General features: G+C 42.9%; 1 protein-coding gene and 1 long non-coding RNA gene across 2 annotated transcripts; one reads left to right on the forward strand and one right to left on the reverse strand.

The window, feature by feature from the left end:
• Positions 1-4,390: 4,390 nt before the first annotated feature.
• LOC120434009 (mucin-2-like) lies at positions 4,391-9,366 on the reverse strand (the record flags this gene model as incomplete). The annotated part of the gene is made up of 5 exons (XM_039601362.1): positions 8,826-9,366; positions 8,505-8,606; positions 8,234-8,401; positions 7,997-8,113; positions 4,391-7,698 (listed from the first exon to the last, which is right to left on the reverse strand). Coding segments are annotated over exons 1-5 (3,744 nt in total), but the record flags the coding sequence as incomplete, so codon positions are not given.
• Positions 9,367-10,606: 1,240 nt separating this feature from the next.
• Positions 10,607-12,764, forward strand: LOC120433775. The gene is made up of 2 exons (XR_005608745.1): positions 10,607-12,512; positions 12,596-12,764. It is a non-coding gene; the product is annotated as an uncharacterized LOC120433775 (long non-coding RNA).
• The last annotated feature ends 1,356 nt before the right edge of the window (positions 12,765-14,120 follow it).

A 14,120-nucleotide genomic window follows, 5' to 3' on the forward strand; every position in this document is an offset into this window, starting at 1 on the left:
TGACCTGCCATTATCCAATGACACATCTGCTTACCTGTATTTTTTGCTCGTTTCTCCTCCCCCTCTTTTCTCTTTTTTCTAAACTGATGGCTTTGAACTTTTCTTGTCCATCTTGGTTTTAATTTTGCACTCCAGTATGAACACCCATCCCCCAACCCGAGAATCATAACCTAATAGACCTACACCTTATTTCACAGATTCGCTTTGTCTAGGGTTTATTTCTGGGATTTCGCACAACCCAGGGTTCAAATCATGAATACATAATGGGCTTGGATTTACAACATTATGAATGAAATGTGCTCTATTTGGAAGCAGCAGGTCTCCCTCCCCTTTCGACGGGTTGTGTGTGAGACTTTAAATCATCAAACTGTAAATTATACATTTTAAATTGTTATTGATCCCTTTACCCCTGGTCCTAAAGTGTATATTTATTTTCTTACTCTTCTTATATTTATTATTTGTTTACTTGCACTGTTGTAACTGGAGCCTCGTCGTCTCGTCTCTCTATATACTGGACTGTATATAGCGGAGATGACAATAAAGTTTACTTTGACTTCAGCGGCAAGCAGGCGCACCGAGGGCTCTCACGCTCACTTTTCGCGTATAGAATTTCGAAAAAACATCGGTGCAAATTATAAGTCTGTATCATAATGTCTGGTGTTTTCGTGTTTGTTGTTTTGTTTTTATTTTGTTTTATTTTGCGAGTTGTTTATTCGATGCTGCGCCAGCCAGAGAATCCCCCGCCGCCCCGCCCTCTCCTCCCTGTGCCGCAAGCACCAGGCGCACCTCGCAAACGGAGGGCGCCCTTACTCCCAGCAAATGGGCGATAGAAAACCGATCGGTGCCTACGACATTCCCAAAATGCGCATGATGTCGGGGCAGCATGAGTACGAGCAAATTTATTTATTTATTTATTTTTTTGCCGATGCCCGTGATGCCGCCCCCCACCACTATGCCGCCCCGGGCAACCGCCCGTGTATCAAAAACCGCTACTGCCTGAAGCTGCGAGTGCTTGGTCCAAGCCGGGCAAGTTGGCACTTTTAACTTCTTTTATGGACGCTTGATGCGGGCCCCCTAGTCTTCTGTTAGAACAGTAGGTCATAGCAAATGGACCACTTGAGTTCTGGCTCTTTGGCAGACATTTAAAGTTATTTGCAACCTTGTATGTGGGAAACATTGCGCTACTCCGGCAGAGAGACGTGTAGTGGAGTCCACCGCCACTGACCAATATTTATTAGGGTGTGACGCGAACTTGTGGACAGGTAATGAAAGCAGTACAATTGGAGGGATACTCCCCCTGCATTTTACTGTCCAGCGCAAGTCACCTCCTGCTTTTATTTACAGAGAACAGAGCTGCTGCTTTGCCGAGTGGATCTGGCTGCGGGCCGAGGACCCGATACAGCGGTGTATTTTAATTTGTTTTAACCTGGTGTAATCCGACATATTGCGGCAGCTGCAGCTGTCGATTTTGTTTGGGTTATTTGTTTTATTTTTCTGTATCAGTAGGCACTGCAGATATTGTCTTTTAGTGTTTTACCCTTTTTTTCATATATATATTGTTGTAGACAGTGAAGGCGCTGCATGGAAACCAATCCGTTTTTTTCCTTGCCGCTTTTTGCATGCACCGCGGTGAGCCTGAGTGAAAACGGCACTGAAGATTTGTCTTATTATAGTGTTTTGCCCAGTTGGGATTCAGTGTGAGTTGCCGTCCCTTTTAACGTGTGTGATATGTTGATTTGTTTTTAACAGGTTCCCCGCAGCTCTTATCCTGTCTCACGGGCAATCAGACAATTTTATCGTTTTTATCGTACTTAATCAAGTAAAACTTTTAATTGTTTTTAGGTGCCGCTGTTACACCTAGTGATGGTAAATTCGATTCTTTTTACTGAATCGAGTTTTAATGAGTCACTCACCAAAGTGAATCGGGTTTCTTGAGTTATTTGAGTCACTGAGTCAGTTGACCAGAGAGTGCAAAAGTGTACATTTTCACTCAAACTTAATTTGTTTCTCTTTTAATGTAAATTCTACTGCTAAGATGAATGATTGTAAAAGAAAACAACTATTTTCTTTAGAGCAAAAAAATTCTAAAGGGAACATTTATTTATTTTTATTTTATTTTATTGGTATTTTCCTTAAATGTGTCAAATATATATTTTCTCATCTAAATGTCCACTGAGCTGTGAGCCAGGGGGGCGGTAAAGCGCTTAACATTGGTTGCCAACCAAGAAGAAGAAGAAGAAGCTGTGAGCCAGGAGGAGGGGGTGAGTGAGTGAGTCAGTGGCCCTTTCTCAATTCTCAAATGCTGTGATGCGTACTCGCGTTCTCGGTGAGTACGCACTCGCCGAGAATGCACGGGATGCACGTACCCGCCGAGAACGCGCGAGCACGGACTCACATGATTTGTACAATTGGAACACCTGCGTGCGTGATGATGTCACAGATCCGGAGTTTTTACTGCCGTCCCCTCTTAATTTAACTGTGAGTAACATGTTATGAAGCTTAACTTTAATCACAGCCAAACCGGTTTACTCAGGAACAAATAAAACACTGAAATAAACCAAACATTAACATTTAGAAGTGATCGAAGTGACTTATATATCATTTTCAACCTCAGTAGTGAAATCTCTATTAATAAAATAGTGTACATGTACATACGTGTACATACCTTAATAAAACAAGCAGGTGAGATGTTAGAACGCTTTTATTTCTATTTTAGTGGACACTCAATACTATAGACAACTGCTGGGGTTTCTTTAACCTGAGTAGTGAGAAGACCATGAGCTGGGGGTTTGAAACGATGTGCCGGGAGTCCGCTGTTGAGTTTTGGACGAAATGCATTCTGGGATATTTAGCTGTACCAAGTCCACAACGATGCATGCTCGATAAAGCGGGCGGAGCGAGAACACATCCGGGACTTTTGCGTTCTCGGCTTGATGCGTGCCAATTGGAACAGTACTTGGTCTCCGACTGATGACGTATCACGAGTACACGAGAGCGCAAGCACGCACAAGGGCACGCATATTGAGAAACGCCCAGTGATTCGTTCAACTCGTTTGAGCTGTGAGCCAGGAGGGAGGGGGTGAGTGAGTGAGTGATTCGTTCAACTCATTTGAGCTGTGAGCCAGGAGGAGGGGTGAGTGATTCGCCTGCACGCTATGATTCAGCACAGCAAGGGAGGGGTGAGTGATTCGGTGATTCGTTCAACTCGTTTGAGCTGTGAGCCAGGAGGGAGGGGTTAGTGAGTCCTGAGTGATTCGCTTATGCTATGATTCAGCACAGCAAGGGAGGGGGTGAGTAACTCAAATGTGCTGTTAGCATGCTAGCTTAGCGATGCTACTGTGAACTGAGGAGCTATTGTCTTGATGTGAGCTTCTACTCAGGGTTTTTTCTTCCAGTTCAGAGCAGAAATGTTTTTGTTAAGAAACTGGCTGTTGTTTTTTTCCCCACAATTTTAATTATAAGCTAGATATATTTCTACTAATGGAATTAGTTTGCTAACAGCAACAGGGATGAGTCAGTGAGTCAGTTGCGCTTGTGAATCATGATTCACGAGTCAGTAAAGTGATTCTCGAGTATTGAACGATTCGTTCACGAATCGAACATCACTAGTTACACCTTTACTTTTATTTTGTATTAAAATGAAACCCATTTTAACCGACTGGAAATGGCCTTGAAACACTTAATTGTATCTTGATCACAAGTAATATAGAGCAGATTAAGTAGAGAGAGAAATTTAGGAAATCAAAGGCACAAAGGGAAACAAAGAAACAATAAATAAATATAATTGTGCTTCTTTCTTTTATTTACTAAGCATACTTTGCTATTATTACAAGGACTCCTTTGTATCACCCACTTGGTATAAACTAACATCCAGACATTTGCATACATGGAAAACAACATGCATATAACGCATATTTAAAATAAATATTATAAATAATATGAAGTATTGAACTGACACAACTGTCCATGCCAACAAAGAAAGAAGTCTTACATACTTATTCCAAGTCCGCTTCAACAATACTCTATCGCCTTTTTTTCATGGACTTCAGTTTAACAGTGATTTGTAAACACAACTCAAATCTCGAAAAGGTTTGTGAGTCTTGCTATAGCATCATATGTTTTTTTGTTTGTTTTTGTGTTATTCGGGACTTTAATGAAAGGTAAAGAGAAGGAGTCCAAGCAGCAGGTGGATCATTCCCAGTCTGATGGAACAAGCGTCACTTTTGGTTGTAGAGGCAGTTGTTGCAGTTGATGTAGCAGTTGTAGCTTTAGAGCTTGTAGTTGAGGCGGTGGTTGTAGTTGTGGTGGTGGTTGTAGTTGTAGTTGGGGTGGTGGTTGTAGTTGTAGTTGGGGTGGTGGTTGTAGTTGCGGCGGTAGTTGTAGTTGGGGTGGTGGTTGTAGTTGTAGTTGGGGTGGTGGCTGTAGTTGTGGCGGTAGTTGTAGTTGGGGTGGTGGTTGTAGTTGTGGCTGTGGTTGTAGTTGGGGTGACAGTTGTAGTTGTGGTGGTGGTTGTTGAGGTGGTTGTTGTAGTTGGGGTACTGGAAGTAGCTGTAGTTGGGGCGGTGATTGTTGTTGGAGCGGTGGTTGTTTTTGGGGTGATGGTTGTCGTTTGAGTGGTGGTTGTTGAGGCGGTGGTTGTACTTGGTGTAGTGGTTGTAGTTGGGGCCGTGGTTGTAGTTGGGGTGAAAGTTGTAGTTGGGGCAGTAGCTGTTGTTGAGGCGGAGGTTATAGTTGGGGTACTGGATGTAGCTGTAGTTAGGGCGGTGGTTATAGTTGGGGTAGTGGTTGGAGTTGTAGTGGTTGTAGCCGGGGTGGTGGTTGTTGTTGAGGCAGTGGTTGTAGTTGTACTGGTTGTCGTTGGGACTGTGGTTGTAGTTGTAGTGGTTGTCGTTGGGGTGGTGGTTGTCGTAGTACTTGTTGTCGTTGGGGTGGTGGTTACCGTTGTACTGGTTGTGGTTGGGACAATGGTTGTTGGGGTGGTGGTTGGCGTTGTACTGGTTGTAGTTGGGACAGTGGTTGTTGGGGTGGTGGTTGTAGTTGTACTGGTTGTAGTTGGGACGGTGGTTGTTGCTGGAGTGGTGGTTGTAGTTGGGACAGTGGTTGTTGGGGTGGTGGTTGTTGTTGGGGCGGTGGTTGTCGTAGTGGTGGTTGTTGTTGTAGGGGCGGTGGTTGTCGTTGGGGTGGTGGTTGCCGTTGTACTGGTTGTAGTTGGGGCGGTGGTTGTCGTTGGGGTGGTGGTTGGCGTTGTACTGGTTGTAGTTGGGGCGGTGGTTGTCGTTGGGGTGGTGGTTGGCGTTGTACTGGTTGTAGTTGGGACAGTGGTTGTTGTCGTAGTACTGGTTGTAGTTGGGACAGTGGTTGTTGGGGTGGTGGTTGGCGTTGGGGCGGTGGTTGTAGTTGGGACAGTGGTTGTTGGGGTGGTGGTTGGCGTTGTACTGGTTGTAGTTGGGGCGGTGGTTGTTGGGGTGGTGGTTGGCGTTGTACTAGTTGTAGTTGGGACGGTAGTTGTTGTTGGGGTGGTGGTTGTTGTAGTACTGGTTGTAGTTGGGACGGTGGTTGTTGGGGTGGTTGTTGTTGTTGGGGCGGTGGTTGTCATTGGGGTGGTGGTTGTCGTTGCACTGGTTGTTGTTGGGGCGGTGGTTGTTGGGGTGGTGGTTGCCGCTGTACTGGTTGTAGTTGGGACGGTGGTTGTCGTAGTACTGGTTGTAGTTGGGACGGTGGTTGTTGGGGTGGTTGTTGTTGTTGGGGCGGTGGTTGTTGTTGGGGTGGTGGTTGTTGTTGGGGCGGTGGTTGTCATTGGGGTGGTGGTTGCCGTTGTACTGGTTGTAGTTGGGGCGGTGGTTGGCGTTAGGGTGGTGGTTGGCGTTGTACTGGTTGTAGTTGGGACGGTGGTTGTTGAGGTGGTGGTTGTCGTCGGGGCGGTGGTTGCCGTTGTACTGGTTGTAGTTGGGACGGTGGTTGTTGGGGTGGTGGTTGTCGTTGTACTGGTTGTAGTTGGGGCGGTGGTTGGCGTTGGGGTGGTGGTTGGCGTTGTACTGGTTGTAGTTGGGGCGGTGGTTGTCGTTGGGGCGGTGGTTGTCGTGGTACTGGTTGTAGTTGGGACAGTGGTTGTTAGGGTGGTGGTTGTTGTTGGGGCGGTTGTTGTAGTTGTACTGGTGGTAGTTGGGACACTGATTGTAGTTGGGATGGTGGTTGAAGTTGGGTTAGTGGTTGTAGTTGGGACGGTAGTTGTTGTTGGGGTGGTGGTTGTAGTTGCGGCGGTGGTTGTGGTTGTAGTTGGGGCGGTGGTTGTAGTTGAGGCGGTGGTTGTAGTTGTAGTTGTGGCGGTGGTTGTAGTTGTTGTTGGGGTGGTGGTTGTAGTTGCGGTGGTGGTGGTAGTTGGGGCATTGGTTGTAGTTGTAGCTGGGACGGTGCTTGTGGTTGCAGCGGTGGTTGTTGTTGCCGCGGTGGTTGTAGTTGTTGTTGGAATGGTGGTTGTAGTTGGGGCGGTGGTTGTAGTTGGGGCGGTGGTTGTAGTTGTAGCTGGGGCGGTGGTTGTGGTCGCGGCGGTGGTTGTAGTTGCGGCGGTGGTTGTAGTTGTTGTTGGGGCAGTGGTTGTAGTTTGGGGGGTGGTTGTAGCTGGGATGGTGGTTGGGCTCATGGCGGTGGTTGTAGTTGTAGCTGTGATGGTGGTTGTGGTTGCGGCGGTGGTTGTAATCGCGGCGGTGGTTGTAGTCGCAGCGGTGGTTGTAGTTGGGACGGTAGTTGTGGTCGTGGCGGTGGTTGTAGTTGGGACGGTGGTTGTTAGGGTGGTGGTTGTTGTTGGGGCGGTGGTTGTAGTTGTACTGGTGGTAGTTGGGACAGTGATTGTAGTTGGGATGGTGGTTGAAGTTGGGTTAGTGGTTGTAGTTGGGACGGTAGTTGTTGTTGGGGTGGTGGTTGTAGTTGCGGCGGTGGTTGTGGTTGTAGTTGGGGCGGTGGTTGTAGTTGCGGCGGTGGTTGTAGTTATAGTTGTGGCGGTGGTTGTAGTTGTTGTTGGGGTGGTGGTTGTAGTTGCGGTGGTGGTTGTAGTTGGGGCATTTTTTGTAGTTGTAGCTGGGACGGTGCTTGTGGTCGCAGCGGTGGTTGTTGTTGCGGCGGTGGTTGTAGTTGTTGTTGGAATGGTGGTTGTAGTTGGGGCGGTGGTTGTAGTTGTAGCTGGGGCGGTGGTTGTGGTCGCGGCGGTTGTTGTGGTCGCGGCGGTGGTTGTAGTTGCGGCGGTGGTTGTAGTTGTTGTTGGGGCAGTGGTTGTAGTTGGGGGGGTGGTTGTAGCTGGGACGGTGGTTGGGGTCATGGCGGTGGTTGTAGTTGTAGCTGTGATGGTGGTTGTGGTTGCGGCGCTGGTTGTAGTCGCGGCGGTGGTTGTAGTCGCAGCGGTGGTTGTAGTTGGGACGGTAGTTGTGGTCGTGGCGGTGGTTGTAGTTGGGACGGCAGTTGTGGTCGCGGCGGTGGTTGTAGTTGTAGCTGGGATGGTGGTTGTGGTCGCAGCGGTGGTTGTAGTTGTAGTTGGGGCGGTGGTTGTAGTCGGGGCAGCAGTTGTAGTTGGTGCTGCAGAACAGGCAACACCTGATACGCTACCAACGCTCTGCATGAAAGGTAGAGATCCCAGGCTTGAAGCAGCTGCACACAGGTTTGCAGATGCGCAGCCCCGAGCTGGATACGTGCTGGTGCTGCTTTTGACTGCAGATCAAAAAGAAGAATTTTCAGGATATGTTTCAAACTGGCTAATTTCAGGGTAGCTTAATATATTTCACACAAAGAACAACTTAACAGCTTTTTAAAATGTTTATGTGTTTGTCTGACTTCCAGGCTTGAAATTTAAAATCTTATCACAGTAACTTTCACACCCAAGGATAACATTTAGTATAAATTAGGGTAAAAGTTTTTGCTCTTTTATATGTCAGATGTATCACAAAAGAATTTGAAATCATCTTTGATAGAAAACCGATGACACAACTGATACAACATAGAGACTTACTGATTGATTGGAAGCATTGGTTCTCCACTCCCTGACACTGTAATGTGGAGGAGCACTGACCAGTGGAAGGGTCACAAAAGTTGCATACCCCACCATTATTTGACTGAGAAGCAGGATCTGAAACAGAAAAGGAGGACATTTCATTTCAGAACAGAGACTCTTAGAACATCAGAATATTGTTTTTATTTCTTTATATTATTCTTTTGTCTTCAATGAGCAACATAGTATTTAACTTACTTGTCAGAGTTGCTGAGTTGCAGTTATCTGTGTCGCAGCATTGAGCAGAAGCCAGAGCACTTTGAAAACCCAGGTCGACTGAAAATGTCTGAGAGGTTACGGCTGGACACAGGGAGGAAGATGCACATGCCTTGTAGATTTGTGTTGTCGTAGTTCCAGATAAAGTAGCTACAAATTCAAAGTGCAGTTTGTTAATGTTGATGAAACACAAATAGCTTCACAGCAGTTGTAATTTGGTGAAAATATGAAATATGATATGAGAAAACATTACCTAGAATGGTAGCTGTAACACACATTGTTTCCGATGAACATGTAACTGGTACTGTGCTTGAACACGTCGAATCTGTGCAGGTTTGGCATACAAGGGCTCCAGCTGCAATCAGGAGAGAAATACAGAAATGATCATCACAATTTAAATATATAGCAAATATGAGATGTTTTGAAAGTTCATATTGGGTTACAGAAGGTTACAGTCGAGTCAATACTACTCACTAACTTTGGAAAAATAATTACAATTGGAGATAAAAAGATAAATGATTTAAAGGTTTCAATTAGACTCTCTTCTACCTGCAGGTAAAATGAGTGTCCTTACCTGTGGTAGAGAGTGCCCAGAGGAGAAACAGAGAAAACAGCAGCTTCATTGTGATGAACAGGTCAGTTCTGCGGATTAGTTTGCCTGGACCGTGATACTAAAGCTGAGGAGCACCACTGCACTTTATATACTGAACAGGTGACATCAGGTTTGGGTGTGTTTACATTTTTACAGCATGATCATTCATACTTTCAAGTCTTCTTTCGTCAAATCATTATGTCAAAGCACCTTACCACACCTTTCTTCTTCAATTCAACAACAAGTATTCATGCATCAAAACAAGCTCAGAAATTTTCTTTTGCGTTGTTAACTTTTCATTAAATGAGAATGACTTCATGTCCTGTTTCATTAGTCATAATTGACACAATTTAGATTTTTGGTAAATGCTAAAAGGAGTGATTCTTGTACAGTGGTCCCTCATTTATCGCAGGAGTCACGTTTTGAAAATAACCCGCGACAGATTAAATCCGCAAAGTAGCCAGCTTTATTTTTTAAAATTATTATAGATGTTTTAAGGCTGTAAAACCCCTCACTACACACTTTATACACTTTTCCCAGAGAGGCATGAGCATTTTCACACTTTTCTCTCTCTCAAAGTTAAAAAAAAAAAGAAAAGCATGCAAAATTGCACACAAAAAAATCAGCGAAACAGCGAGGGCACGAAAGATGAACCGCATTATAGCGAGGGACCACTGTATAGCGATTTTCTACTCTCCCGGAGGACTCAAATTGCTTTATACAACAACGTTGTGGTAACCACAATTGATTTTCAATTCATAAAATTCAGTTCCTTCATCATACAATGAATCTAACTTTTTAAAGGTTAGCAGATCATGGAATCCCTACCTCGTCTTTTTCTTCGTTCTTCATTTACATTGCTTTATATAACTATACTTTCTCATATTTGGTAGTTTGTTTTTATTCACAAATTTAAACAAATAACAACTCGTTGTAAAGAACTGAAAGAATCCCCCTCAAGCTGTAAATATAGTAAAATCTTAAGACAACAATGTCGTACTGCCATTATCCAGTGCAAAATCAAAGAACCATAAAATCAACTGGAATAACCACTTACACTGCCAAATAGAATCAGGATGAAACCTTATGAAACAGAACTGGAATGACGGTCAAGCCTAAATGCTTAACATTCAGTATTGTCCACTACATATTTAATTACTGTTAATGATAAATACTTCCCAGAAAGTACATTCAGGAACCCTGAGAATCCTTATTATCTTAGTTAGATGACATAAGTTTCAGATACTATTCATCTGCTCTAGATAGTATAGATAGTTTTTAGGCCAGTTATCTTTCTCATTTTTTATAGATGAAAAGAAATTAAAGAAAAATTATGTGTTTTAGAGACTGGCTGCTAGTGATGAACTCTCTATATACAATTAATTAATTAATTCTTTCTTTGCTAAGTTATCTCATTCCTTGGCTTTTTATGCTTTTCTTGATTCATCTGTCAGTGTTAAGTGGATTAACAGACAAACATTCCTCTGATAATGGTTAGGTACAAGGGCTGGACTGAAAGTGGGGGGAAAAGCAGCCGCAACTCTGAAAGACCTTCAGAAAGCCTAGAGAACTATTGCTCAGGACCCATTTAAAAATGACAAGAATGTCTGAAAATCTGTCTCCTTGGAAGCAATATAAGAAATGATGGGTGACTTAATACTTTTGCACAGTAGTGTAAGGCAAAGTAGTCAAAAAATAGCAAATAATGTACTTTATAAAGATAGCCAAATAAGTTCCTCTGAAGCCAGAGAAATTATCCAGTAAATTATCATAATCTAGTTTAGAGTTTGTTTGTCAAACAGAGGGACATTTTGTCTTAATATGATTTTTACACGCCTCAAACAGCCAAGAAATCATCTAAAACTCCTGATCTACCATTTCAAGTGTTTTCAAGAATGATCATCAAGCATAACTGACGCTGAAAATCTGTCACACAGTGTTATGCCACTCTCTGAATTTGCCACACCTGCTGTTATTAAACTGATGCCATTGCCACCCACTCTTTGAAACGTAATAATAGCACTCTTCAAATCAAACATACGGCATGCTGTTTATCAAGTATAATCATGTGTCTCACACACACCTGACTTACGTGGGAGTTGTTTTTGTTCTATTATGGACTTTCTGTGAAGTGGAAATAACGCAGGTTGTTTCTGATGTACTTAGTTAATTAAGGCTTTGGGCATTACAGTAATTCTTCAGCTATTTTCCTGGTATGTAACCTACACCCCACGACCTAGTTATCTTCAAAATATATACTTCTTCTTTGCTTTTTCTTTACTGCTTTACTCTTTTCTGTTTCCATGTCTTAGATGAAACACCTGAACCACTGTCTGACAAATATTAACTATAAAAGGAAGCCTTTGGCTGCTGAGGATGAAACTGCAAGGGCAAACAACCTGAACTGTTATTATGTCCAATTGGAAATAGACACTTTCAAGGAATACCTTGATATCTCGGACAATGTAAAGTACAATAAAAATAACACGACAAATTTATGCACTGTTATATTTTTTTCTTTAACAACACAGTTAGGAACACATTCACAGCTAAGGGGTATAATACAGATATAAGAATAAGTGCACTGCATATAATGAGCTTAAAAAATCTTGTATTTTTAACTTTTATTTTTAACCTCCTTCCCTTAGTAATCAAATAAAGGGTCAGACAAAATAAATCCAATAGCAATATTACTAATAATAATCCTTTTCCTCCTAAATGCTGTGATTTAGTTATACACATATAGAACCATATACAACAGGTAACATGAGTATTAAATATGTTGCCAGTTTGCTAAATACATTTATTTATTTATTCATTTGTCTAAAGGTGTTATTGACAGGTAATACTGAAATTCTGATCAGATCTCAGTAACAACTCATCAAATCCACACATGCAGAGAGATCAAACCATAGATCTCCATAAATAAAGCTTTGCGTATTAATGAGAAATGATCCAGGGAAAAAGTATTGAACCGCTTCTTGAAATTTATTAAATACATCATGCAAAAATTCTTTGTTGCTTTGTTACGACCCCTCTGCTAGGGGCCAGGGCGAGAGTAACATAAACGAGCCCTTACACAGGAATCTAACAGAAACAGGGATTTTATTACCAATTTTACAACAGAAAACTGTCAGGGCTGCACAAAGCAAGCCACTGGGCAATGTTACATACACACACAAAGGAAATAAGACACAGGGGCACTGTAGACAACTAAACAAGGCTTGAGGAAGGGAGGAAAAATAACTTAATACAATAAACCCTACTCAGCTAATGTCACGGACCCGGTTCCGGGGACTCGGGGTCCGTGAACAGTGTGGACCATTATTATTATTATTATTATTATTATTAGCATTATCATTATTTGGATTGTCTTTATTATTATTATTATTATTATTATTATTATTATTATTATTTTGGTGTGTTGTCTGCACTGCCTCTGATCTCTGCCCTCATCTGTATGTAGGCAGGTTTGTGTGTGTTTGTGTGTTGCTGTTTCTGTGGCCAAGTTACAGGCATCTTCAGGCCTGAGGGGCGTGGCCTAGCTCGAGGACTGGCCACACCCGAAGCCCTTGCCACACACCTGCTCCTCATCAGGGCTCGTCGGTGGAACTATTTAGAGGAGTGATGGAGCTTCCACCGACGCTGGATTATTGCGTTTGACTACACGTCAGTCTTCAAGCACAGTCAAGTGTGAGTGTATGCCTGCTGGGATAAGTGTTTAACGGCTACCTCTATGGTTTTCCCCTCAGGAGAAATGTGGGATGAGAAGGAGCAGTGAGCACGGGGAGTGCAGGGACACTGGGGCAGAGAGCACTACACGGAGACTTTTGGGAAGAAGACACTACACGGGAGTCTGGGAAACTGGGGATTTATTGTCATTTACCTCACCACCTTGTAAATAAACACTGTTGCACTGAAGAGTCCGGCGTTTGGGTCCTATTTCCCCATCTCCCCACGGTCTGCTAACACAGACCGTGACAGCTAACCTCCCGAGAACAAACAAGTGGGACTGGACAGTGCTTGGCTTTACACACACAGTTTAACTAGCATTCACAAAGCGGGCTGAAGAGGCAGACTGCGCTCTCGGTCTAAGCAGCCGCGCCAAATGATAGATCATCAGTCTTTTATAGACACAGGTGAGCGGCTCAATCGGCCACTTGTTGCTTCCCGGTGTTCCACAGGGTTCTAGCCGGCCAATCACCTGCGAGGGCTGACACACTTGGATTTTCCTGGAGGAAAACATGTTGTCTCATACATTCCAAAAGCCTAGGCCATAACAGCTTCCATCTGCTTTGCCTACCCCACCTACAGTCTACACTACTGGACTTGGGATGAAACCCTCGATGCACAGAGAGCATTTACATAGCTACTGCAGAACTCAGCTTCACATGTCACTGGAAGGAGGTAATTTTAATGTTTTATTCTGTGTGTTTTACTAGTTTATCTTTAGAGTTGCATGTTTTACAGTATATGAAAAAAAAACTACTAGAAAAAGGACAAAATATGTAGATTATAAGGAGCATTTGATCTGTCAGGCCAAGGTAAGAAACTCACAGAAAAAAATAAGGATCCACATTCTCCAGCATCAATGGGATAGTGCTCTGAGTGATGACATTCAGTGATAAGTCATGTTTAATGAAAGATAAAAAATATATATATTTTAGACAAGCTAAGTAATAATGGAATATATTTTAATTAAAAGATTGATAATAAAAATATTTCTTTAAATACAATTTAATGTGGTTTGAAAAAAAATATTTGTAGTAGCAGTAGCTCATTTAAAAAAATTTAATTTTCTCTAGTCATACAGAGAAAGCAGATCAGCACACTGTACTTTCTCAGGAGGTGAAGGAACACTTGACTTGGGAGCTCAGGCCTGAAATTATTCTATAGATGTATGGTGGAGAGTTCCCTGTCCTTTTGCATCCCTGTGTGGCATGGACTCTGCTCTGTGGCCAGTGTTGGGAAGGTTACTTTTAAAATGTATTCCACTACTGATTACAGAATACATGCCCAAAAATGTATTTTGTAACGTATTCCATTACATTACTCAATGACAGTCGAGTCTTATTCAATGAGAGTAACGTACTCTGAATACTTTGGATTACTTAATATATTATCATGCTTTTTACAATGATATCAATGTACTATTGCTGTATGATTTATTACTATTACTGAAGGATACTCGCCATACCAATACCAACTAGATTTTTAAATCTTAATATAAAATGAGAAACAGTAGGGTGGACATTAGGTAAGGCTGCACTTTCTTTG

This window comes from Oreochromis aureus, linkage group 17, assembly GCF_013358895.1.
Source record: "Oreochromis aureus strain Israel breed Guangdong linkage group 17, ZZ_aureus, whole genome shotgun sequence".
NCBI lineage: Eukaryota > Metazoa > Chordata > Actinopteri > Cichliformes > Cichlidae > Oreochromis > Oreochromis aureus.